Source organism: Mus caroli, unplaced genomic scaffold (assembly GCF_978045245.1).
Source record: "Mus caroli unplaced genomic scaffold, Mus_caroli_1 scaffold_7, whole genome shotgun sequence".
Taxonomy (NCBI): Eukaryota; Metazoa; Chordata; class Mammalia; order Rodentia; family Muridae; genus Mus; species Mus caroli.
The window spans coordinates 100,256,024-100,281,829 of record NW_028227262.1 but is presented as its reverse complement, the minus strand read 5'-3'; the positions used below and the strand labels follow the sequence as shown (position 1 = coordinate 100,281,829).

The window sequence follows — 25,806 nt, the reverse complement described above, 5'->3', positions numbered from 1 at the left end:
TCCTTCAATTAACCCCAATGAACTCACTGGTTGGCCAATCTAGACTTAAGTGGCATGTGCTTAAACTCTAGACAGTTTAATATTGATCTTTATGTGTTTTGCTTCTTTAAAATATGCCCAGTGACTTTGTGTTCATCATTTCATGTTAATTTGGCAGCACCACACTCAGCCATTCAGCCTGTTTCCTCTCAGACCCTAACCTCTTCTCCTGCAGGTTTCCGCGTGGACGCTCGGACACTTTCCGCGTGACACTTTGTGTCCACAACTGCATGGGAACCCCTGTGCCTGGCATGAGCCCCAACAACCTCCAGCTCCCCATCTCTACAGCAGCTGGGATCCATGCCCACTTCTGAGCCTGTCAGGATCTCTTCCACATAATTGCTTATCTGCAGGACATGCACGCAGCAACCTCACTGCCCACCCGCTGCTAACTGCATCCCAGAACATTCGTACCAACCCTGCTTGCTCTCCCACAAGTTGTCCCAGAGGTTCCTGCTTCCTACACATCTATGGCAACACGTGGCATCCTCCAGCTATCTGATTTCTGGATATTTGCTTAAATCTTATTGTTGAATGCTTTGGATTTTTTCAAATGGCTACATTTACTCTTGAGCCCTTTTGGTTTCCTTTCTTTTAAGTTGTGTTTGAGACTCTTTACCCAGGACTCCATAGAGATTGTCTGACTGATTTGCAAGCACCCTGTGTGTATTCTAGATATTGGTTCACTCATGGTTTTAGAAATGTGGTCCATTGGAGCAGTCATATACATTATTCACTCCTTTAAAGAATGCACACCAGCAGATTGTGGTATATGACAGATACATGCAACCATCAGCAATTTTTGAACATTGTTCTCACCTTAAAAAGGTATAACCATGCTTATCACACCTCATCCCCTCTTCATACCCCATCTCCAGCCTCATCAACCAACACACTTCTAATCTGCTCTACAGATCACATCCATTCTGGAGAGGACGGCTTCTCTGGACACCTTCTATCAATAGAACCATCTAATCTATAACCCTTTTGAAAATGGCTTCTTTCATTTAACACAGTTGTAATAGACAACAATGGTGCAGCACATAACAGTGCCTCATTCCTCTCTGTGGATGAATAACTATATCACATATTAAGCATCCAAGTTTCTTCTGCTAATACCATTGTAAACATTTGTGCACACATCTGTGCGAATGAATGCTTTTACTTGAATATTTGTCTACTGGAATTTCTAGGTCATATGGAAAATTTATGTTTATTCATGTTTTCCAAAGTGACTGCCTCATTTTACATTACCACAAACTGTGCATAAGGATTAAGATTTCTCTCTATCTTGCCAACACTTGTTAATGAATCTTATTTTTCTGTTCTACATATATTATTGCTATTGTCAGTGTTTTATCTGATTAGGCACACGGTAATTGTAAATATTATGAAATAAAGGTGACATTTAAGTACATAGATGCAATATCTAATGATCAGTAAATGTGGCATGGCTGTCATCTCAGATGTTTGTCATTTGTATTGAGAAATTTCCATCATTAGAACCAAAGACATTATGTTAAGTGAAATACACCAGCCACTTAAATATGGAAGTCAAAAAGTTGCTCATTGATCTCATAAGAAAAGAGACTAGAGCTGGGTGTGATGTCACATGCCTTTAATCCTAGCCCATGGGAGGCAGAAGTAGGTGGCTCTCTGTGAGTGTGAGGCCACCCTGACCTATAGAGGAGTTCTAGGCCAGCTAAGGCTACATAGTGAGACCCTGTCTTTCCAACACCATTAGAGAGATTATTGGTGAAGAGCCTAGGAAGGGGTGAAATATAGAGAGGGGAGGACTGGTGTGTTTAAAGATTGCAGTTGGGTAAGTGGAATAACATTCCGTATTCCATAGCACAGCGTGAAGACAGTAATTAACATCAGTAAATTATTTCCAAACAGCAGAGAGGAGTTTGAACCTGTCCTTACAATGATGTGCACATCTCTGGTGACTGACACGGACAAGGTATTTTATTCAGATGAATATCTACTCAAATACTTGCCCCTTTTAAATGAAAAGACACTTTTGTTTTTAATTCTGGGCATATGTGTTAAGGGAGGGCAGATTCTCATGAGTGCAGAAGCCCAAGGAGGCCAGAGGCTTCTGACTGCCTGGAGCTGGAAATCCAGGCAGCCTAGATGCTCACAAAAGCAGTGCTTTCTCTTAGCCACCAAGCCCCTCTCTAGCCCCACTTGCCCATTTCAGATAGAATTATCCATCCTTCTTCCATTGCTGCTGCCATCCTCCATATCCGTTATATCCACCAGGTTTTTGTGCTTTGGGGTCATTGCTAAGGCTCCCATATCAAACCAAGAATTAAGATTTACTCTCTGCCTTCTTCTAATAGTTTATGCTCCTGACTTTATATTTAGGTTTTGATCCATTTCAAGTTCACATTGGTGTGTGTGAGGTATCTGAATGTACATGACTGTATGTGACTCTATGTAGCTGTATGTGACTCTTTCCGGCACTTATAACCTATGCAAGTATCTTCTGCCACCAACTATTAAAGGGGAAATTACAGGGAAATGGTCCAAGGGCACTTGTACCTCAGCCAGCAGCACCCTAGTACCTGTCCAGGGAGGATCCCCATGGGCTATAGGTCCCCAGCTAGGTTGACCCATATCTCACCCTGCCCCTCCCTGTGGGGCGGGGTTCAGTATCTTCAAGAAGACTTACAGTGTCAGTGGCCAGGAACAAAGTCTGGGAGCTGGGGAGCGACGAAGCAGAGCACACAGGTGGGTTCTGATGGAACACCAAACAGGTAGTCAGGGGAAGGAGCAAAAGTGAGGTGACAGGGAACAGTGTGAGGAGTAGGGGGCAGGATGACAGAGAAGAAGGAGATCCAGGAAGCTCAAGAGCCTCGAAGGAGCTTCAGAAGGCCATCACAGGCAACTCCAGGGTGAGAGAAGAGGGCCCTGTGAGAGGGTGGCTGGCATTCCCTGCATTGGGAACTGGAAGGGTCAATCAGTGGCTACCAAGTCCTCCCTTTGCCTCTATGGCTCTGCCGAAATTTTCTCCTCCACACTGCCCATGTGACTTCACAAGAGAGGATTCTAAATGTCTGCAGCATTGCCTTCCTACTGGCTAAAGCAGAAACACATTTGGAGATAAGAGATTATAAAGAGGGAAGCCGGGCATAGAGGGCAGGAAAACACTAGGAACACACAATACTTACATTAATATTCCAGCCCCACCTACTGAAAAGCTAGTAAAGATAAGTGGTTGGTGGGGGTTGGGGTGGGAGAGGAATATGAAGTGCTGGGAGAATTTGGGAGTAAGGACAACAGACTATTATTACCTAACACCGTGGTGGTGTGTTGCATGTCGTCTACGTCTCCTCCCTGTTGTTAATATAAAAAAATAAAAGGATGGGCTGAGGGATAAAATTTATTTATGCTCTATAGTTCTGCCTGAATTCTTAGGGCCTAATGAAGAAACCTGTCTCTGTGGGATTTCCTAACTTTTCTTATGGTAAACCGTATCTGGATAAGACTGTCCTTTCTGTCCTAGTAAATAAGCATCTAGCAGACTAGCCCTGAGCTGTTGGCTCCATCTTTTATAATATTAATTAGTTACTGATTAGGTAACTTCCTAGTTGAACTTTTACTGAATACCAAGTAGTCAGCTACACGGTCTTTCTAGGATGTTGGAACACTGTCGAAGACTGACTGTACAAATTTGAAAGGCACTTTATTATGATAACACTGAAGAAGAGTACGTGGATTTTCCTCCACAGCCTTGGATAACAGGCAGGGAACAGAGAGGAGGGGGTGACGACTGGCTCCATAGTACAAGGCCATTTGGCTTGTTAGGGTGGGAGGCTGTGAAGGGCTTGCCCTTCTCACGGTAAGGTCTCCAACCTCTCTCACCACTATGAATTAAGCTTAATTAAGGCCACAGTTAACTGAGGTGATCAAATGATTTTCTCATCCTTGGATGAGTGGGCTTTAACCATGGCTGGGGGGATATTGATCCGATTTTTCCCGTGGGTGCTGTCATGACCCACAATCATGGCTCTTGGTATCTTTTGGGGAGGGGAGACAGAGTCTTAGAAAGATATTCTTGGTTGTAACTGGAACTAGATACCAACCTCTATCTAAATTGGGTGTATCTCTCAGGGGACCCAGAAATGATCAAGTTGGACCTTCCCCTGCAGTGAAATTTTTTGCATCCACACTAGTGTCCATAGTGTATTTGTATTATTATGAATCAGCATGCACAGTTTTTGAGTACTATACAGCTTCCAAGGGAGAATTGTCAACCTCAGATTTAGCAAGGCCTCAACAAGAATTATGTCACTAGTAACACCACAATTTGTGGCTCTAGGTGGAGGTCACTCTCCTCATCTCTGTTATTTCCACAGCCTGAGGAAGTAAGGGGACCTTGCAAAAACAGCAAGGGTGGAAAACCAGAGACCAGCTAAGGGACTAAGCCCATCTATCAGAATAAAAACCATTTTTTTTTAAATATTTGAAATTTTCACCTTTCTAGCTCTAGTAGCAAACCTAATCACAAATCAGACCGAAAGCCACAATACTGTGCTGGAATGTCTTTAGAATGAAAATAGTAGCTGCCACCTGTATGCTCTTGGGGGCAGGGATGCATGCCTGCTGCTGTAAGGATGGAGGATGTTGATTGACCTGCTTGAAAAACTGAGATCCAGACAATGAGAAAGTAACAATGCAAAGCTGCTTTTGGGGAAGTCCAGGTGCTTTACTCAGTTGCAAATTAGGAAGGCTCAAGCTCAGTCTCCTGCCTCCTGTGGGGGACCTGGCTTTGAGAGTTGCAAGAAAACAGCTTTTCTGGGAGCCTGTATTTCCAACTGATTTTTAGGCAAAAGAGGAATTTTTAGCCCTCAGAGTGATACTTACAAGAAGATTTAGGATCTGTGTTCAGCTGACGAATTAATCTCTTGGGCAGCCATGGCACTCCATCTTCTTCTCGTGAAAAAACACAGACCGAGCCCCTTCCCCAGATTAGAACCGGATCTGGACCCTTCCATTTGTTAGTTAGTGGGTCCTTCCATTTTACCAATGCATAAGAATTAGCAGTAACTGGATGCCAGTGGCAATCTGTTGTAGACTGACCTTTAATATCAGTTTGCAAAAAATTTAGAACAAATAAAGCAAAGGCAAGATGTGCCTTTGGTGACCTTGGGGGATATAACTGCCCCTGTTTTGTCTTAAAAAGCCAATTTTTAAGGTGTGATGAGGATGTTTAACTATTTCTTGTCCCATGAGGTTATAAGGAATTCCAGTTTTATGTTTGATACCGAATTCCTTACAGAATGAAATAAAATTTTTACTAGAATAGGATGGCCTGTTATCTGTCTTAATAAGTTTAGCAATTCCATGGCATTAAATGCTTGTAGGCAATGATCAATTACATTTTTAGAAGCCTCTCTTGCATGTAGAGAAGCAAAAAGAAATCCTGAACAAGTATCGATACAAACATGTATATATTTTAATTTTTCAAATTTCACATAATGGGTTCTATCCATTTGCCAAATATGATTAGGCATAAGATCTCTAGGATTGACTCCTAAATGTGGCACTGGAGATAATGTAATACATTTAGGACATTGTTTTACAATCATTCTCGCTTGCTCCTTAGTGATCTTATGTCAGAGCCTTAAGGTATGGCTAGAGAGATGAAACTTTTCATGATCACATTTGGCCAAAGCAACAGGATCCGAAATTAAGGCTTCTCCTATTAGAGCTCTGTCAATGCAATTCTTGCCGTTAGCTAAAGGTCTAGGAAGACCAGAGTGAGATCGTATATGGCCAATATAAAACGGATTTTTTCCGGCAAGAATGTTTTGCAATTTTGAAAATAAGGATCTTGACGGTGTATTAAAGTTAAACGTACCACAGGTCTCCAATAAGGGTACTGATTGCACAACATATAAACTGTCAGTAAAGATATTAAAAGCCTCATGTACAGACTGAAAGACCTTCAGTACTGCTGTTAATTCGGCTAACTGAGCCGAAGGCCAGGAGTCTCTATGATAACTTGTTGATTATTAATAAGATATCTAGCTCACCCTTTAGAGGAGCCATTAGTAAAAATCAATAGAGCATTATATAAAGGCTGTAAGGAAGTCATTTTAGGAAATATCACATCATGCATATTTAAAAATTTTATCAACCTATCTTGGGGGTAGTGGCTGTCTATAGTTCCGTTAAACCCTATTTGTGCAAGCAACCAATCTGTACTATGTTGTTTTAGCCAAGTGTCCTGACTTACGCTGTAAGGCTGAACAATAATATCTGGCTCTTTGCCGAAATAAGTTAATGCCTGCTTTCTTCTAGTTATAATCATCTGTGCCACTGCTTCATGATATGGCAAGATATTACGCTTAGGAGAAATCCTCGAATGTATCCACATTAAAGGGAATTTTTGCCATAGCAGTCCCGTAGGCACATGAGTCTTATTAAAAATTAACAGATGCAACAGCAAGGAGTAATCTATATAAGTGACAAATTGCTCTTCAATAGCTTTTTCCACTAGCTGTAAGGCCAGCAATCCTTCTGAGGTTGGGGATCTAGGGGAAGTAGGATCAGAACTCCCTTTAAGAATATCAAATAAAGGTTTCAACTCCCCTGTAGTAAGCTTTAAATACGGGCAAAGCCAATTAATATCACCTAACAATTTTTGAAAATCATTCAAGGTCCTTAAGTTATCTCTACAAATAACAATCTTCTAGGGAAAAACAGCTTGATCAGTGAGTCTAAAACCCAAATAATTATAAGGATCCTGAGTTTGTATCTTTTCAGAAGCTATTTGCAATCCCTTATCAGCTAAGGATTTTTGTAAGTCTCTATAGCACAAAAGCAAATCCTGGGGGTCTTTTTTCACCATCAAAACATCATCTGTGAAATGAATGATGTAAATCTTTGGCCATTGTTGTCTCACAGGTTGAATGGCTTGTGCCACAAACTTTTGACATAAGGTAGGACTATTAGCCATCCCCTGCGGGAGAATTGTCTATTGATATCTTTTTATAGGTTTCTTAAAATTTACAGAAGGAACACTAAAAGCAAATCTTTCACAATACTTTGGATGCAAAGGGATGGTAAAGAAACAATCTTTTAGATCTATAACAATCTTATAATATCCCTTAGGAATGGCTACTGGGGAGGGAAGCCCCGGTTGTAAAGTTCCCATAGGTACCATAGTTTCATTAACTTTTCTTAAATCTTGTAATAGTCTCCATTTACCTGATTTCTTGTTGATAATGAAAATTGGTGTATTCCAAGGAGAATGAGACTCCACCAAATGTCCAGCTTCTAACTGCTCCTGCACTAGCAAAGAAGTGGCCTCTATTTTTTCTTTAGGTAAAAACCACTGATCCACCCACACTGGAATATCATTACGCCATTGGATTTTTTTCGGCATGGGACGCTGAAGATAGATAGTGGCCGCTACTGAAAATACTTTAAACCTCTTGTGTTAGAGTGAGGTTTAGGATCCTCAAAAGTCTTAATTCCCTGTCCCTTCTTTTTTAGTCCATGACCAGGCAGGGGTCCCTGCCTGAATGTCTGCTTAGTCACCATCTCATTAGAACTGTACATTATAACGCCCATTTGTGACAACAGATCTCTTCCCCACAGAGTTAGAGGCAAATTTGACATTACATTCGGCTGAATTTTTCCTGATTTTCTATCCCCATCTCTCCAGGTTAGCAATTTGGAACTACGTTTTGGGTTACTAGCATACCCAATTTCTTGAAGGTGAGTTAAGGAATCAGTCAAGGGCCAGTTTGAGGGCCAGCCCTGCCCTCTTATAATCGTTACATCGTCCCCAGTATCTATTAATCCTTTAAAGCTTTTTCTATCAAATGTCAATTTAAGGTTAGGTCTCTGATTAGTAATGGATTGAACCCAATTTACACCAGAGAAGTCAAAGCTACTTTGTCCTCTCTCACTTTTAAAGAATCTATATGGTGACTGACATAAAGAAATCAAAGTAAGTTGAGCAATTCTCTGACTAGCGGGTCCAGTTATAACACCATGAGGGGAAGCAGCTATGATTTTAATTTCTCCCTCATAATTATTATTTATAACACCTGGAAAAATCTGCAGGCCTTTTACAATAGAACTGCTTCGTCCTAAAAGAAAGCCACAGGTTTCTACAGGTAGCGGTCCAAAGACCGCTAGGCAGAGTTTGGACTCCCATTTTTGGGGTTAATACTGTGTGGATGGTGGAATAGAGGTCCAGTCTTGTATTTCTTGGGTTTGACCTGACAAGCTTAAAATCTGATCTTTTTGGCTGGGCATCAGATTTATAGCCCCATAAGCTGTTGTTTCTCCAGTAAGTCGGGGTCTGGGGCTGACCCCTTTCCTTATTTCCCGGCACCAGGTGGCTCAGAACGCCTGGCTTAGACTTGCACTCCCTGGCCCAATGGTGGCCCTTCTTGCATTGGGGACAAATTCCTGGGGCATGGCTTGCTTGCCCATTTTCAGCACCTTTGTTCTTAGGATAATTACTTTTAAAATGATCCAAACTTTTACATTTAAAACATGCATTATTCCCTCATTTCTGCGAGAACATAGCTTGTACGTGGGTCCCCTGCGAAATTGCACAAGAGGGCCCGATGTCTTTGAAAAGATGGACATATCCCGCCAAATCTGTCTGTCCCTTATGCGGCTGAATCGCAGCTCAGCACATTGCGTTAGCATTTTCATAAGTCAATTGCATAACAAAAGGACTTCCCGTGTCCGACTTTCCAAGGATTCTACTAGCTTAAATCAAAAGCCTGTCCACAAAGTTTTGGTAAGGCTCATCAAAACTCTGCCAAATGCTAGTTAAACTTCTACCACTATCTCCTTTAACCAGCAACAGTCCTCAAGCACGGTGCACAGCCGCTGCGATCTGTGTGTACACTGTAACGGGAAAATCAATCTGATTTTTCTGTCCCTCATATGGACCCTCTCCTAAGAGCATGTTGCTATCCCAGTCTAAGTTACCAGCCTGAGCATTTAAAGGGGCAGTTTTCTTACTGGTGTCTCACCATTCAGAATACCAAAGCAAAAAATCTCCTCCTGACAGGGTAGCCTTACAAAGAATCTTCCAATCTAGGAGGGGGGGGTTAAGTGTGACTCCACGACTGTACCCAGTAATGCTTGAGTAAATGGGGCTGAAGGGCCATATTGCACAATTGCCATTTTTAACTCTTTTATCAACTTGAAATCCAAAGTCGGGTAATGTCTGACCCTAGTATCTTGCTGATCAACTACTTTGACCACAGGACAGGCTAGCGTATTAGACGTATTCGGTCCTCTCCCACGAGCCTGACTCACAGCTCTTTCTAGCGGCACCTGGTGAACTTTAGAAGAGTTACTCTTCCCCACTTCTGACATTCTTTTTAGCTCCCGAAGCTCATTAGTCAACTTCTGAAGCCTAATTTCAAACTCTAATTTGCTTAGTCATGTGTCCCTATGAGTAGTACCTCCCGAGGTGGGGACCATAGGTGGAGCTGGAGACTTGCAAGAAAGCCAATTCTCATCAAATAATGGGCAGCTCCTCTATCTGAGTGATTTTTGTTAGAAATTAGTTCATCATCAGAGTTTCCACATTTATCAATTTTAGAGTTAAGAGGATCCTTTTCTGAGAAGGCCCTCTCTGATAGGTGCTCTTCCTGAGATTTTACAAGCTCTGCCTGGGTACAATCTAACCCCGGAGAGGTAGCATCTTTGATAGCATCATTTATGTGTGCCCAGAGGCCTAAGGTGAAATTATCTGCCTGAGTGATTTTCAAGGCTTCACCAACTTTCTCCCAGGTTCTGCAATCTACTGTTTCTTCTTCCTTGAACCATGGGCAACAGCTATCTATCCTATCTAAAAAATTTCTTACCAGTTGTACTTCAAGCCCTACTCCTCTGGCCTGAAACAGCTCTTGAAAACTACAGACGACCACCTGATCCATAACTTTAAACCATACCTTCTCTCGCCTGAAACAGCTCCTAAAAGCTGGGGACAACCGCCTGATTCCAGTTTCTAGTTCCGATTAATACGCTGCTGACCAAAGCAGAACTAGAGTTGGGTTAGTGCCAATTCAAGCTTAGTTCATATCCTACCGCACCCTCAGCAACACTTTAAAAAATGAAATTTTAAGCTAGCGCTAGCATATGTACCTGTTTGTTGCTCCGGTGCCGATATGAAGACCATTTGCTTTTCCCGTGGAGCTCCACACGGACAGCGTTCTCTCAGCATCCTTCTGCCATTCTTCAGGTCCCTGTTCAGGCACCAAACTGTTGCGTGTCATCCAGCGGCTCGCAAGGAATGGGGTAAAGCTGAGATGGCAGACTCGAGCTGAAAGAAAAGGAACTAGACAGATGAGAGAAAGAACAGAGCTAAGACAAACCAGGTTCTGATCAAAGCTCAATTTTACAATTCAGTGCACCAGGTTACGAAGAAGGGGGAAGGGGCCCATTCCCACCAAATCATCCTGGAGTCCAGTTTCAGGTAATCACGTGTTTGGCTCCGCAACAGCTAGACCGCTGGCAGCAGCAGTGGGAGTGGCAGAACGATAGGGGGCAGGCTCCACCCCATGCTCTCTTCTTGCTAACAGTGAAACCTGAGCAAACAGGTTTCAGGCTGGGGGTGGGGGGAGGTTACAGTGGTGGGTGCCTGTCATTACACATCAGGATCCTGGACATTAATGGGGTGTTGCTGCAACTCAGTTGTTATACATGAAACACTCTGGTGGGTGCTGATAGCAGAGGAGACTGGGAGAAGGGGTAGAGGACAGGGGACGAGGGATAGTGCTCTACACTTCTTGACCAAGGTACCTACGAAACTAAAAACACTCTCAAAACTGAAGTCTAGGACTGAGCAGTCCAGTTAGAGGGCCAGTGGAATGTCTAAGTAAGACTCCAAGTTCTGCCTGAACCTCCTGGTGTGGGTGGAAGACATAAAGCAGCTCCTCTGTTGAGAAATACCACTGGGAGGGGCTTCCCACTGAGGCCCAGAGGTAGCAAGGTCAGGTTAGAATCTGGCAAGATCAAAGCTCATAACAATGACAAAAGCCAACACGCATGGCTTTGGGAACTTTGCATGTAACAGGGCCTGACAGCTTCATCTCTAGGTACAAGGGAGTTCAGAGAGATGGACATTTAAGACTCCTAGAATCCCAGAGACCCTGCCTTGCATGCATACACAATATTTTCCTGTGACTTGGGGACAAGGTTGGGGGTAAAGATCCTGACTCTGTCCACCCCACAGAGGAAAGAGGAATGGCTTATTTCTGACTTGCTGCCTGGGATGACCTGACTAGGGAGCTCCTGTAGCCTTTGACGGCCAAGGAGCCACTATGCACATACGACAGTGAGGGGCCGGAGAAAGTGGGCAGGGTTGTGCCTATGCTTCCGATGTGGTCTGCGGTGTCCACCACCCTCAGTGTGCTGTGGTCCAGACTGCATCACCAAGGGCTCAGTTTAAAGGAAAAGAGCACCTCGGGTGTTCCTGGGGGCCCAGATTTGTTCTGGACTTTTAATGTAACATCTGATTTGCTTTGGGGGACAAGCTTAGTGTGGAGCATGGTGCTGTTTTCATGTCCATTGCACAGTTGAGACCTGGGGGGAGTTGAAGCAAGATAGCCAAGATCATACAAGTTGTCCTTATGATGCCATTTACCAGGATTCGAACCCAAGACAAACCCAAGGGCCTGCACTTTGAACATCTACACTACGTCTTTAAAAGCGGCCCTGAAAGGGTCCTTTATTGTGGGAGAGATGGCTCAGATGATAGAACTTGCCCTGCAAGTGCAGGAACCTGCGTTTAATCCCAAAACCCACATGAAATGTCAGCAGCTGTGGCCCAGGGCAGAGACAGGGAAGCCCTGGAGCTTGTATGAGCTGGCAAGCCTAGTGAAGTCGGTGGTTTTCAGAGAATTTGCCTTACAGGAAAAAAAAAAAGTGAGGAGTGAAGAGAAGAGCGCTGGAATTTGACTTCTCCCCTATGCATGTATTGATACATGGCATAGCACACGCACATATACACGCACCCTTACACAGATACACAAACACACATACCCCTCCAAACAACTTCATAAAAGGGGGTTCTTTTGCAATGAGCCTAATCCTCTGTTCCACCAGGATGCAAGGCTTTGTAGCATTTGGGGTTCAGTTCTTGGTCTGCTGAGCTGCCGTGACTCATGTCCCTGGTTGAGGAAAACATTCCTCTTTTGAAATAAGCTACCAGAAAGGCCCAAACATGGGAATGTGTGCAGATAAGAAAGTCAGCAGGAGTATAAGAGGTAGACAGAAGAGAAGAGAAGCCAGCGGAAGCATGAACAGAGGACCAGAGAGCGTCAGGAACAATGAGTGAGGAGGACCCACAGACCCCATCCCTGCCTTCTGTGTGAATCACAGGGGACAGCCAGTGGCGGGGACATGCTAGGGCTGAGGGGAAAGCTTCTGTGAGGCGCTCAGTCAGTTGAGGGTTATACTCAAGTCCTCTCCTCCCCTCTGCTGTCTTCCAGAGCCATGAGGCTGGCACAGATGAGTCTGGCCTTCGGCTGGGCAGCTGTCATATTACTTCTACAGACGGCAGACACAGCATCTGCTATGACGACTCCTCATGACAAAGCAAGGATATTTGCAGACCTGAGCCCCCACGAGATAAAGGCTGTGCACCGCTTTCTGATGAACAGGAAGGAGCTGGGGCTGGAGCCATCCAAGAATCTGACTTTGGCCAAGAACTCCGTGTTTCTCATTGAGATGCTACTGCCCAAAAAGAAGCATGTGCTGAAATTTTTGGATGAAGGAAGAAAAATCCCTGTCCGGGAAGCCAGGGCCATCATCTTCTTCGGTGCCCAGGATCACCCCAATGTCACTGAGTTTGCTGTGGGGCCCCTGCCACGGCCCTGCTATGTTCAAGCACTGTCCCCCCGGCCAGGGCACCATCTATCCTGGTCATCGAGACCCATCTCCACAGCAGAGTATGACCTCCTCTACCACATGCTGAACAGAGCCACCATGCCTCTGCACCAGTTTTTCCTTGACACCACTGGCTTCTCATTCCTAGGCTGCGATGACCGGTGCTTGACTTTTACGGATGTGGCGCCGCGTGGTGTGGAGTCTGGTCAGCGTAGAAGCTGGCTTATCGTGCAGCGCTATGTGGAAGGCTTCTTCCTGCATCCCACAGGGCTGGAGATCCTTGTAGATCACAGCAGCACAGATGTCCAGGACTGGAGAGTGGAACAGCTCTGGTATAACGGCAAGTTCTACAACAGCCCAGAGGAACTGGCTCAGAAATATGCAGTTGGAGAAGTGGAGGCAGTGGTTCTCGAGGACCCACTGCCGGGTGCCACAGAGCAGCCACCACTCTTCTCGTCCTACAAGCCCCGGGGGGAATTCCACACTCCAGTCACTGTTGCAGGCCCCCACGTTGTCCAGCCCAGTGGCCCCAGATATAAGCTAAAGGGCAATGCTGTGCTCTACGGAGGCTGGAGCTTCTCTTACCGGCTAAGATCCTCTTCTGGGCTGCAGATCTTTAATGTACTCTTTGGAGGTGAGCGTGTTGCCTATGAGGTCAGTGTGCAGGAGGCTGTGGCACTATATGGAGGACACACACCTGCAGGCATGCAGACTAAGTATATTGATGTTGGTTGGGGCCTGGGCAGTGTCACTCACGAGCTGGCCCCTGGTATTGACTGTCCAGAGACTGCTACTTTCCTGGATGCTTTCCACTATTATGACAGCGATGGCCCTGTCCTTTATCCACGCGCTCTGTGCCTCTTTGAGATGCCCACAGGGGTACCCCTTAGGCGCCACTTTGACTCAAACTTTAAAGGTGGCTTCAACTTCTATGCCGGTTTGAAAGGATATGTGCTGGTGCTGCGGACGACATCGACAGTCTATAATTATGACTATATCTGGGATTTCATCTTCTACCCTAATGGTGTGATGGAGACCAAGATGCATGCCACTGGATATGTCCACGCAACCTTCTACACCCCTGAGGGACTGCGCCATGGCACTCGCTTACAAACCCACATGCTTGGCAACATCCACACCCACCTGGTGCACTACCGTGTTGACCTGGACGTGGCAGGTACCATTCACTACCAGACTCTCTCTCAGTCACTCAGCTGCTTCTCATTAATAGGCTCACTCCACAGGGGATGGTTTGAGGCTGTCTGAGTCACATTGGTGTTATTCTTTCTGTCTGCTTCCTAGCAATATGAAGCAGCAGGTGTCCCTGAGGCATGGGCAAGTATCTGAGGGTTACCCTGTATGTGGAGTGTGCATCTCTTATTGCCTTGGGTTCAGTAGGTTGGTATATATGGAGTGAGGAAGGGGTAAGTGTCCAGGTAGATTCTGAAACCTAGTACTTTGAAATGGAGCTCAGCGCCTTCTGAGGTTGCTTAGTGTGTTTCATGGATTAATGATGTCAGCACAGAATGACATCGGGGATTTGATATCTGGTGTCAGATATCTGGTGATAGCAGAGTAATACCCCTCCCCCAGGCCAGATAAATGGCTTCCACCCATTGGGCCTCACTTAATTTCAGACTCTTAGTATACTGACGGTCCTTGGGGTTGTACAAACATGAGCATGTACAAACCATGCCCCTGTGCCATGGTTCAGACCACAGAAAATGTTTCAGAGCACAGCTCTCCAGAGATCTGCAATGTATCACGTGCATGTACCACATGCCATGGCTGACCTGAGAACTGGCCTCCACCTCCCCTGGTTTCTTTTCCTTTGTGACTGCCATCACCATATCACTGAGCCAGTGCCAGCTGTCAACAATGTATCTTCTTCACTGCTGGGTGTGGTCTAGTATAGACATCTAACAAACAGAAAGGTCTCTGTTCCAATATTTGAGTCTCACCCTCCGTTTCCTCTTGTGACCTCCCCCCACCCCACGACCCACAGGCACCAAGAACAGCTTCCAGACACTGAAGACAAAGCTGGAAAACATCACCAATCCCTGGAGCCCAAGTCACTCCCTGGTCCAGCCCACACTTGAGCAGACCCAGTACTCCCACGAGCACCAGGCTGCATTCCGCTTTGGACAGACTCTGCCCAAGTACCTGCTCTTTAGCAGCCCCCAAAAGAACCGTTGGGGCCACAGGCGGAGCTACCGCCTGCAGATCCACTCTATGGCTGAGCAGGTGCTACCACCAGGTTGGCAGGAGGAGCGGGCTGTCACTTGGGCCAGGTGAGGAGACCATTGCAGGGGCTACCTTCAGTGATTGTGTGTGCCTGTGTGTGCTTTGTTTCTCCAGGCTCTGAGCATGTGTGTGTTTGCAGGTGTGTACTCTTCTGCACTTGGGGAGGGAGGGGTGGTGCTCACAAAACTCTTGGCCCTTGAGTGCTGACAGTCATTCTTGAAGACTCCCAGGAGACAATCATAATCATCATCTGTAGAGGTGACAACTTCACCATCTTTGACCCCAAAGGTGCTCCCTGGAAGGGATCCAAAGGCAGCCCCGGTGCCCAGAGACACCTGGCTTCTCTTGTCTGCAGGTATCCCTTGGCTGTGACAAAGTATCGGGAATCTGAGCGCTACAGCAGCAGCCTCTACAACCAGAATGACCCCTGGGATCCCCCTGTGGTCTTTGAGGAGTTCCTTCGGAACAACGAGAACATTGAAAATGAGGTACTGATCCCATCCCCACCCCTGCCCACCTCAGGCCCTGTGGTCTTAGAATTATGGCTTTTCTAGTGTATGTTAAGGTTAGGGTCATGATAGATCCACCCACCTCTCCAATGGAACTGAGAGCATCTTGGGAAGTTTTGTAAAGACATCTTTAAAGCCAAGCCCAAGTGCCCTTGGATGGTTGGTACCCATCACTGCCCTGCCCACTAAAGCCTTTGTCTCACCCATAGGATCTGGTGGCCTGGGTGACAGTAGGCTTCCTGCACATCCCTCACTCAGAGGATGTCCCCAACACAGCAACACCTGGAAATTCTGTGGGCTTCTTGATCCGGCCATTCAACTTCTTCCCAGAGGATCCATCCCTGGCATCTAGAGACACTGTGATAGTGTGGCCCCAGAACAACGGTCTCAACCATGTTCAGCGCTGGATCCCTGAGAACAGGGACTGCTTGGTGTCTCCTCCTTTCAGCTACAATGGGACCTACAAGCCTGTGTGATGGGTCTGACCCCAGCCTCTGCAGCATGTCCCCATATTCTCACAAACACTGGAAAATCAAACACACAAACAAACAAACAAACAAAACTTCTGTTTCTATCCTGCAGGCTGCTTTTTAGCAGCATGCAAGGGCTGGCTCTACTCCTGTTTTATTACCATACCTGCCAAATACTTCCATGACCAATGCAAAGGAAGATCACAGAATTCTCTTCAGGTGGGTTATGGGGGTGGTGGTTAAAACATTTGAGGATTTTATCTTCCTGTGAGGAGACTTTGGGGGAAATTGTCTCACCTCAACGATGGGCAGGAATAAGGAAACTCATGTGAAAATCTAATAAAATGACCTTTGCCCTTTAGTCACTGGTCTATGATCTGGAGTTTATCCCATGATCTCCTTTTAAACACACACACACACACACACACACACACACACACACACACACACACACACGTTGATTTGTTGCAGTTTTGTCTGTAAAAAGCCCAGGGACAGCCCATGCCAATGGGCTGCTAAACCAGATCAACCTTCTCTTCGTTATAAAGGAAAAGGGCTGTACATGGCTTAGAAGAACATTTTCAAAAGAGCTCAAAAGATAACAGGGCCATAAAAACCAGAGGGCAATCAGGCCCTGAGAACAATGCCTCCCACTCCTGCCCTGCAGGTGCATTTGTGTGTGTGTGTGTGTGTGTGTGTGAGAGAGAGAGAGAGAGAGAGAGAGAGAATGAGAGAGGCAGACAGAGAGACAGACAGACAGACACAGACAGACAGACCCAGACACACAGAAAGAAAAGCAGTCACACATGGACCATAATCATGGGGGAGGTTTGTGACAGCTCAGGTGATACAGGCTACTCTCTATGCCTTCGGCTCAATTGTGCTATGAATCTAAATCTAAAAACAAAATTTTGTGGTTCCACCAACATTCCACCAAGGAGCATTGGGTAGCTAATGGTTGCAGAGCAGACAACACCTACGACCCAGGGAAAATCACAGCAGAAGGCCATAAGAGTTGGAAGCCAGGAAACCTCTGCTGTGAAATGGTCTCTAGACATGGCCAAGAAACTGAACCTGAAATCTCAACAATAAGGCCTAAACAAGACCTGCATAAGGATGAGCCCAGTGCAATGTGAGTGAGGCCAAGGAAGAACGATGAGACCCTATCAGTTGATGCAGCGTTACAGGGGATTAGTGGCTGCTGAGAGAGGGGGAGTCAGTTTTCTTCATGAAAAAAAAAAAATCTCCCTGACAGGTTGTTAAATCCCAAATGGTCAGCCCTACACACATGTACATATAAACAACACAAAATGGGCTTAGCAGGTGTGTCTGTCTGTCTGACTGTGACAATAATAATAAGAGGAGGTCATGAATTTGGAGCAAGTGTGGTGGAGGACATATGAGAAGGTTACAAAGGGGAAGGGAGAATGGTGGAAATGATGTAAATATATTACTCATAAAAAGTTAAAAATTTTCAGGAGCTGGATGGATGGCTCAGTGGTTAAGAGCACTGACTGCTTTTCCAGAGGTCCTGAGTTCAATTTCCACCAACCACCTGGTTGCTCACAATCATCTGGAGTGGGATCTGATGCCATCTTCTGGTGTGTCTGAAGACAGCAACAATGTACTCACATACATACATAAATACATAGATCTTTTAAAGAAAGTTAAAAGTTAAAGTGTTTCTTCCACAATTTTAGCCATAGATGACACTTTGTCACTATGCTTACCTAGTGAGGGCTGAGAGCCACACTTCTCTGTGGGTATAAGGACAAACAGCGGTTCTCAACTGGTGGCTAGTGGCCATCAGGAAACATGTATTTCCAGTGTTCTTAGGAACTGAGGCTCTGCTCAGTAGCAAATTACAGTTATGAAGTATCAACAAAAAGAAATTTATGGTTTGGGGTTCCTAAGACCATCAGAAATATGTATTTTCTGATGGTTGCAACCCATGGTTGAGAACTGTTGGCTTAGAAGTCAATTAGAATTCATATTGGTTTAGGAAAGAAGAGACATGCATTCTCCTCTAGGGCCTGTGACCTCTCCAGTCATAATAGTTTACAGTACCAGGTGTGGATTCCCTCCTATTGAGTGGGCATAAGGTCTAACTAGACAGGTGTTGACTACCCCCAAGATAAAAGTGTTGGGAATGTCTTGTAATGGCTGTCATTGCTGTGGTTCACAGGCATCTCAACTAGGTGGGGCTGTTCATTGCTTTTCTTCCTTGGCAGCTTGCATAGGACCTTCTAATACTATGGAAGCCGGACCTTAGAGGTGAGACTTCCAGGCCAGCTCTAGCTCAGTCCCTCCCAGCCCTGTGTCCAAAGGGCATGTTGTCTTCAACAATACCTTCCAGTAGTGGGAAGCGTCTCCTGGATTCCTCTGATCAAAAACATGCCTTGTAAATAAGAACCTATCATCCTTCTGACAAACACGGTCACTCTGTGTGGCATAACTCCATTTAATGTGTGTTTATTTTAAACTTTATTATTTTAAAATGTTGCAAAATATCACACACCAAAATTAACTGGATCCAGAGACCACACAGTTCAGTGAGCTTCTAGACCATACAGTAGCCATTCAGAACAGAAGTTTGGAGCTTCACATTAGATTTTGTACTTTCACTATCAAATACATTTTATGAACTTATCCACTACCAAAGAACAAAAGGTACATTACAGAGCTAGAACTACAAAAGCAATTAGCTTTACATCATCTTTCATTAGTTTATTACCTACATTCAGTCCTTTCTTGTTCTGTTTTCTATATATTATATGGGGTCCATATGTATATTTTTACACCTATCTATCTATCATTTATTTATCTTTCTATGAACCTATCTATCTATGAAAACTACAATAAGTCAATTTAGTACTATCCACATTTAGCAGAATAATACTAGTAGTTTGTCCCTAGGTCCTATGACCTGTTTAACCACAGACTCTTGGCCCTGATAATGGTGTTCAATGTGAATTCCAACTTGCAGAATGAGTCTTGAATCCAATCGGAAGTCGTTGGTTCCTCCCATGGTTTTGTGCCAGTATTGCACCGGCAGGCTGGTTTTGTTGTAGCTTGCCCTTTGTAATTCATTGCAAACCATTTTTTAGTTGAAAAATCACCCAAGTCCAGTGCCCCCTGCTGGTAGAGAACATGAAGCAACATAGATCTCTGAGCCTCTCTATACCTCTCTGAGAAAGAAAAGGGAATTTTCTATAGGTTCCTCCACAGGGATTGCAATCTGAAGAATCTGAGGCAGTTAACCACCTATAACAGAAAAGACTTCTCAGAATCCTTCTACCAGTTCACAGGCCAAAAGAGTAAGCCAGGCCTCTGGACTTCATCCTGCCTACAGGAGTGAAGGATGCAGCTAGAGACCCAGAGGGACCTTGAGTGGAATTTTATAGCTCTCTTGTATCAGAGACAGGCATAAAGTAGCTACCCTGAGAGAATATCATAAGGAAGGGCTTCCGCTGGTTAGGCTATGGAGAAACCAGGGCCTGTGATAGTGACATCACCAGCATATGTACAAGCATTGTACATATGAGGCTTCTTATGGAATCTGCATGGAGCAGAGTGTATCAGGCATAACTACACCCAAATACAAAGATCGACAGAATGATTGTCACAAAGGTCTGCCCCCATTACAAGCAAACCTGCCCTGCACATATTACTGGTGGCTTAGGGATAGAATTGGGCTGCAAAAACACTGGCCATGTCTTCCCTAAAAAGTAAACGAAAGAGGATGTCTTCCTAACTCACTACCCGGGATGACCTAACTCCTACAGTTTTCACAGTCAAGGGACCCAGACTTGCTTACCCAATTGGGAAGCCAGAGAAGGTTGAGCAGGGCAGAATTCTCCCGTTCCTGCTTCACAACTTAACTAAGTCCAAGAAGTCTGCAGTGGTCAGGACCCCTGATGAACTGGGGTCTAGGCTGCATCGACACCATTACTTTAAAGACCAACATTCCTCGTGTTCCTGGAAAGCTGATATTGTCTCAGGCTTTACACTACTGTGAGCTTTCTAACCTCCCCAGCCTTCAGGATGCACACCCTGCTGCTTTCGCAGTTGTCACAATGAAAGCCTAGAGAATTTAAAGGTGCCCAGGACCACATAGGTAGTCCTTAGTCCTGTGATTTCCCAGGACTTCAACCCAAGCAGCTTGACCCCAGACCCCGCATTTTTAATATTTATGCTAAAGTTCAAAATGCATTCCCCAAATAGTAATTTATTAAACTAAAGGTAGTTTTCCTGTCATCATAGCCCTCTGCCTCTCCAGGACATAAACACTTTGATTCCTTTAGCACAAAGCCTTGGGCTGCTTTGACTCGTGGTCAATTCGACAATGAATCTTCTGCAAATGATAAACCAAGAAAATGGGAAATCATAAGAATTTATCTACATAAGACATACCATAAGACATTTGTAGGTAAGGAAGGAAATAGATATACACACAGGGGCCTGAGCAGCAGTAGAGGTGAACGGAAACCCACAGGTCACAGCTCTGGCTTCTAGGAGGAAGCTCACCTGATAGGCTAGCTTGGAACATAAAGTGCCTAAGTTGTCTCTCCTCTGCTGCAATCCAGAGCCATGGGATTGGCATGCAGGAGTCTGGGACTGGGCTGGGCAACTGGCATCCTGGTGATGCAAACAGTAGTAGCAGAGTGCCCATGTGGACCTGGATGAAAAGGTCAAGGTATTCTCATCCATGGGTGCCCACAAGCTGGGGTCAGTGTGCACCTTTCTGATGAACCAGAAGAAACTGGATGTCAACATTGGCCAAGAACTTAGTGCATCTCATTGTAGTGCTGCTCCTGTAGGACCCCAGATAATGGGACTCCTACTCTAGTCCAGGGACAGGATGCACCCACAAACACAAGAATCCTTCTTGATGCAAGACGCACGAGGCTTTAGTGGCAGAGCTCTGGGCCGACACGTACCTCACACAGGAGGCAGGGGAGTCGACCTTGAGGGTCGGAAGTTAGGGGTTTTTAAAGAAGCAAAGGGTTAGGGGTGCAAGGAATTTTGACAAAGGTACGGGATTGGCTCATTCAAACATTAACAGAAAGATTACATGCTAACAAAAAGGCATCAGGACTTTGTTCCAGTGGGCTTGGGGTTTATCTTTGTTCACATAACACCCAGTTGGTGTGTGACTTTACCGGGTACCAAGGGGTAATAGACAGAGGGGAGGTTCCGGCCAGATGGTGTTGACTCAGACAAGATAGCCCTGCTTGTCCTGAGATTGAGGGGAGGTTCCGGCCAGATGGTGTTGACTCAGACAATATAGCCCTGCTTGTCCTTGCATACCTCTCCATCTTTACAATCAAGCTGTTCTTAGGAATGCCTTAACAACAGCCCTGCCCTGGCATGCCTGGGCCTGTTCTGCTTTGTTCTCGGCCCCAGGCCAGGGCCGCAGGTTCCTAGACAACTCTGTTATATGAATCACAAGATACAAAATCTCATTTTTCTTCATTCCTCTCTTCTTCTACTAAATAATTCTAATCCTAGAATTTTAAAAACCTGTGTCTCCTAATTCTTCTTCTATCTGAATTATAAGTTGATATTGTCATTGTAAAACCAGGAGTTTGACTGCATCTTTCCTACTCTGGATAAAAGCCATTCCCCTATTTATTATGCAGGGACCAAAGATCAAAATTAAACATATGATAATAACTGGTCCAGCTAGGGCAGAAAATAAAGATGTTGTCCACGGTGACCAAGAATACCACGACTCTAACCATCCCTGTTGGGCCTCTCATTCTCGCTTTCTCTCAGCTTTTGCATAGAATCCCTGACTATCCCAGTGTGATCTGCATAAAAACAGCATTCTTCTTTTAGGGCTGCTCACAGTCCTCCCTCCTTTAGGAAGAGCAGATCGAGGCCCCTTCTGCTTTGTAGTACTACTTCTGATAGTGAGGACAAAGACTTTTCTAACGCATCAATAGATTTTTCTAACATCTCTAGATCCTCGTTAACAGCATCTCTTAAGGACTGGGTCCCTTGTCTTCCTTCGATTAAGGCCGATACTCCCGTCCCCACTCCTACTGCCATCCCAATGCCCAAAAAGGTGGCTTAGGTCAAAGTAACAGGTTCTCTCTTAAATCTTGTACCAGCATATATTTCTTCTAGACTAGATGCAGAATGATAATACACATGAGATAACAGTTGGATCATAACACAGAAATCATGGGAAGATTCAAAAACCTTAGTTGATACACAGGGGGTAAGTCCTGAGTTACAGGCCCACCAGCCAATCAGAGATGGCACAAGGTAATAATTAGTTTCTGTTTTGGATACAGACTGAATTCGGCCACACAAATGTCTGTGGGTAGGAGGGGGAGTACCTATACAGAGACCTGGGTTTCTTGCCGGTACCTCGGTCAGGGTCAGTTTCTGCCCTGTCCCCCATGAGCAGGATGTATGGCTGCTAGTTTTATTGAAATCTCCATTAAAGGCAATTCCTTCATAATAAGGGGGGCCCAAGGACAAGCATAGCCAACAGTCCTCAGTAGCATCTGGATTTGTTCTATTGAGGGCATAGAAGGCTCCTCTCACTGAGTTAAACATTCTCTGACCTGTCGAAGGGTTTGTTGGGGCCACAGTCAGAGGGTTTTGTAAGGCGGCGATGGGAGTGAGAGTGGCAGTATAAGAGGGGCCCGTGGGCTGGGCGGGCATTTGAGTCGGGGGTTTGGATTTGGCTGGGGGGCCCTGTTCCAGAAGGACCGTGTTGTGCCCTATGGGTGCCACTACTGGGTCTCCCACTGTCAGTCTGATCTTTAAAATGAACCCAGGGTCTCTTGATGGAGCATATACTCGCCAACCCCACCTATTTCCCTTAAGCCAACTCTGACGATCTTGTCTCCCTTTCTTGGTGAATTTTATAAGTAGGGGGTTGCAGTATTTACCTTTGCATGGTCCTGGGGGCTGTTTTTAAGAGCACACCCGTTCTCTGGATACTTAGAGGGGTCCCTTTCTCTTTGGTTTGGCCCATCATGGTCACTATCCCGTTTTACCATGATTAGGTCCCAGGCAGAGTAAGGGTTCCAGTAGGCATCTCCTGTTGTTTCACATCCCCATTTACCACAAAAAAAAAAAAAAACTTGATGCCCCTCCACACTCCTGTCGAAGCCTTCTGCTCTGACCCTGACCAGGGCAAACATAGAATTCTGCAGCTCTAAGATTAGCTCGGTAGAACTGCCCCAAACATCCATACATGCTCCCTATCCCACTCGGGACACACCACTCTTCAGGGGAGGTCCCAGGTAAGAGATCCTGCTGCTAACTTACAGATGTCAGGTGTGAGATCAGGCCACCAAGTCCAGGGGGGGGGGGGAGGGTGCACTGCGGTGGCTGTCCATACAATGTTTCCTTCTTCATTTAGCACCTCCCAAGTCTGCTGAATTGGAGTGTGAGGGTTAAAGTCTGGCAGGGTCACCCCTGCGCAGCAGGCACAGCTTAAGAGGATTAGTAGTCCTTTCCAGGGTCCACTCATCTGGATCAGCCTCTTGGGGAGCCTTCTTGACATAGGATGCATGAACCCAGGCGGGTATTCCTTCTACTTTAACGGCAGTGGGTGTTGTCAGCAGCACCAGGCAGGGTCCTTTCCACCGTGGCTCGAAGTTCCCTACTCAATGTCTCCTCACCAGGACAGCATCTCCCACTTCAAACTGGTGCAGCACCTGAGTATCACCAGCGACATAGGTTTCTTTTAATTGTTCCCAGACTTCTTTCCTCACTGTTTCAAGAGCCTTGAGATAGGCCAAAAGGCGAGTAGAAGGAACAAAGGAAATGTCTGGGCAAGTCTTACTTTCTACAGTCATATAGATGGACTGGGGTACCCCATATAATAATTCAAAAGGTATTAGACCTAGGGCTATGGGGGTGTTCCGGACCCAGAATAAAGCACAAGGGAGAAGGGCTGTCCAATCGTTCCCGCCGGACTCTAATGTTAATTTGGTCAAGGTTTCTTTTAGGGTTCTATTCATCCTTTCTACCTGTCTTGAACTTTGGGGTCTGTAAGCACAATGTAATTTCCAATTTGTCCCCAGCTGTCTGGCCAATCCCTGGCTTACCTGAGAGATGAAGGCAGGCCCATTGTCTGACCTGATTACCTGGGTACTCCAAAGCAAGGAAGAATTTCTTCAAGTATCTCCTTGGCTACTATGGTAGCTGTTTCTTTCTTGGTGGGGAACGCTTCAACCCACCCTGAAAAGGTATCTATAAAGACTAACAGATATTTATTTCCATATCGGGCTGGCTTTACCTCTGTAAAGTCAACTTCCCAGTAGGTCCCCGGTCTAACTCCCCTTAGGCATTTCCCACCATAGACCCTACTGGATCCAGCATTGGTGAGCGCGCAGGCTCAACAGTTTCTCACTAAGCCCTCTGCATCCTGTTGTAGCCCAGGGATGTGATAAGGGGACCTACTGACCAGCTTTATCATCTTTTTAGCTCCTAAGTGAGTCAGGCGGTGAATGTCAGCTAAATATTTTAGCCCCTCTTCTTCTGTGAGAACTCTTTTCTGTCCTCCCTTCAACCATCTGGGGCACATTTTTGATTACCAGAGTCATTGGCCCCTGGGCCATCTCCTTAGCCACTTGGTCTGCCATTTGGTTTCCTCTCTCTATTGGTCCAGTTCCTTTTTGATGTCCTGGGCAGTGGATGATCACCACCTTGAGAGGCAGGTGGACAGCCTCTAGCAGGCTGAGAATCTCTTCTCTGTTTTTGATGTCTCTCCCTGCGGAGGTTAACAGGTCACACTGTCTGTAGATTGCCCCATGGACATGAGCCGTGGCAAAAGCATATCGGCGATCTGTGTAGATGTTGATAGCCTTGACCTCTGCTAGTCTCAAAGCTTGTGTTAGAGCGATAAGTTCAGCTTTTTGAGCTGACGTTCCTTTGGGCAAACTGCTGGACCATATAACAGATTTTCCATCCACTACCACTGCCCCTGCTCTGCGCTTACCTTCCACCATAAAGCTACTCCCGTAGGTGAACCAGGTTGCTGCTCCCAGCCATGGCTGATCTGTGAGGTCTGGTTGAGTTCCAGTTTCTTCTGCCAATATTTCTTCACAGTTGTGCACTGGAGTCTCGTCAATTTCGGGTAGCAAGGTGGCAGGGTTGAGAATGGTAGGAGGGGCAAAAGTCACTCGCTCAGTGAGGAGCAAGCTCTGATAGTGAGTCATTCGAGCGTTGGTCATCCAACGGTCTGGCAGCTGCCTGATAATGCTCTCGAGGGAGTGTGGAGCCACCACAGTGACATTTTGGCCCATGGTTAATTTATCAGCATCCTTTACCATCATCGCTGTAGCTGCTATTGCACACAGGCAAGAAGGCCATCTGCTAGCCACAGGATCCAGTTTCTTTGATAGATAAGCGATGGGACACTTCCAGGGACCCAGAGTCTGAGTGAGGACCCCTCGGTCTATTCCGTTCCTTTCATCGATGTATAGGGTGAACGGCTTATTTAAATCTGGCAGTGCTAAGGCCGGGGCCTGAAGCAAAGCCTTTTTCAGAGTTTCAAAAGCCGACTGACTGTCTTGGGTCCAAGTAAATTTCCCTTTTTCTTTCGTTAGGGGGTACAAAGGGGCTGCTAGGGTGGCAAATCCCGGTACCCACAGTCTGCAGAATCCTGCTGTTCCCAGGAACTCTCTTACCTG

The 25,806-nt window shown here is 45.7% G+C and overlaps 1 protein-coding gene across 2 annotated transcripts; it reads left to right on the top strand.

The window, feature by feature from the left end:
• Positions 1-2,739: 2,739 nt before the first annotated feature.
• Positions 2,740-16,493, top strand: LOC110296626 (amine oxidase copper containing 1). Of its 2 annotated transcripts, none has more exons than XM_021165332.2 (5): positions 2,740-2,775; positions 12,525-14,098; positions 14,927-15,212; positions 15,521-15,653; positions 15,884-16,493. In XM_021165332.2, exons 2-5 carry the CDS (start codon positions 12,529-12,531, stop codon positions 16,148-16,150), a joined length of 2,256 nt encoding a protein of 751 aa, XP_021020991.1. In that variant the 5' UTR covers positions 2,740-2,775; positions 12,525-12,528; the 3' UTR covers positions 16,151-16,493. The 2 variants fall into 2 exon arrangements, with proteins under 2 accessions (XP_021020991.1, XP_029334289.1); XM_029478429.2 differs by having other exon boundaries at positions 2,749-2,939.
• Positions 16,494-25,806: the final 9,313 nt, after the last annotated feature.

What these genes read in the sequence shown, in the direction of transcription:
- LOC110296626 (XM_029478429.2), top strand. Translation starts at nt 2,863, where the DNA reads ATGACAGAGAAGAAGGAGATCCAGGAAGCTCAAGAGCCTCGAAGGAGC. An exon ending in TGTTGACCTGGACGTGGCAG is followed by an intron (nt 14,099 to 14,926) that starts GTACCATTCACT and finishes CACGACCCACAG; the next exon opens with GCACCAAGAACAGCTTCCAG. An exon ending in CGGGCTGTCACTTGGGCCAG is followed by an intron (nt 15,213 to 15,520) that starts GTGAGGAGACCA and finishes TCTTGTCTGCAG; the next exon opens with GTATCCCTTGGCTGTGACAA.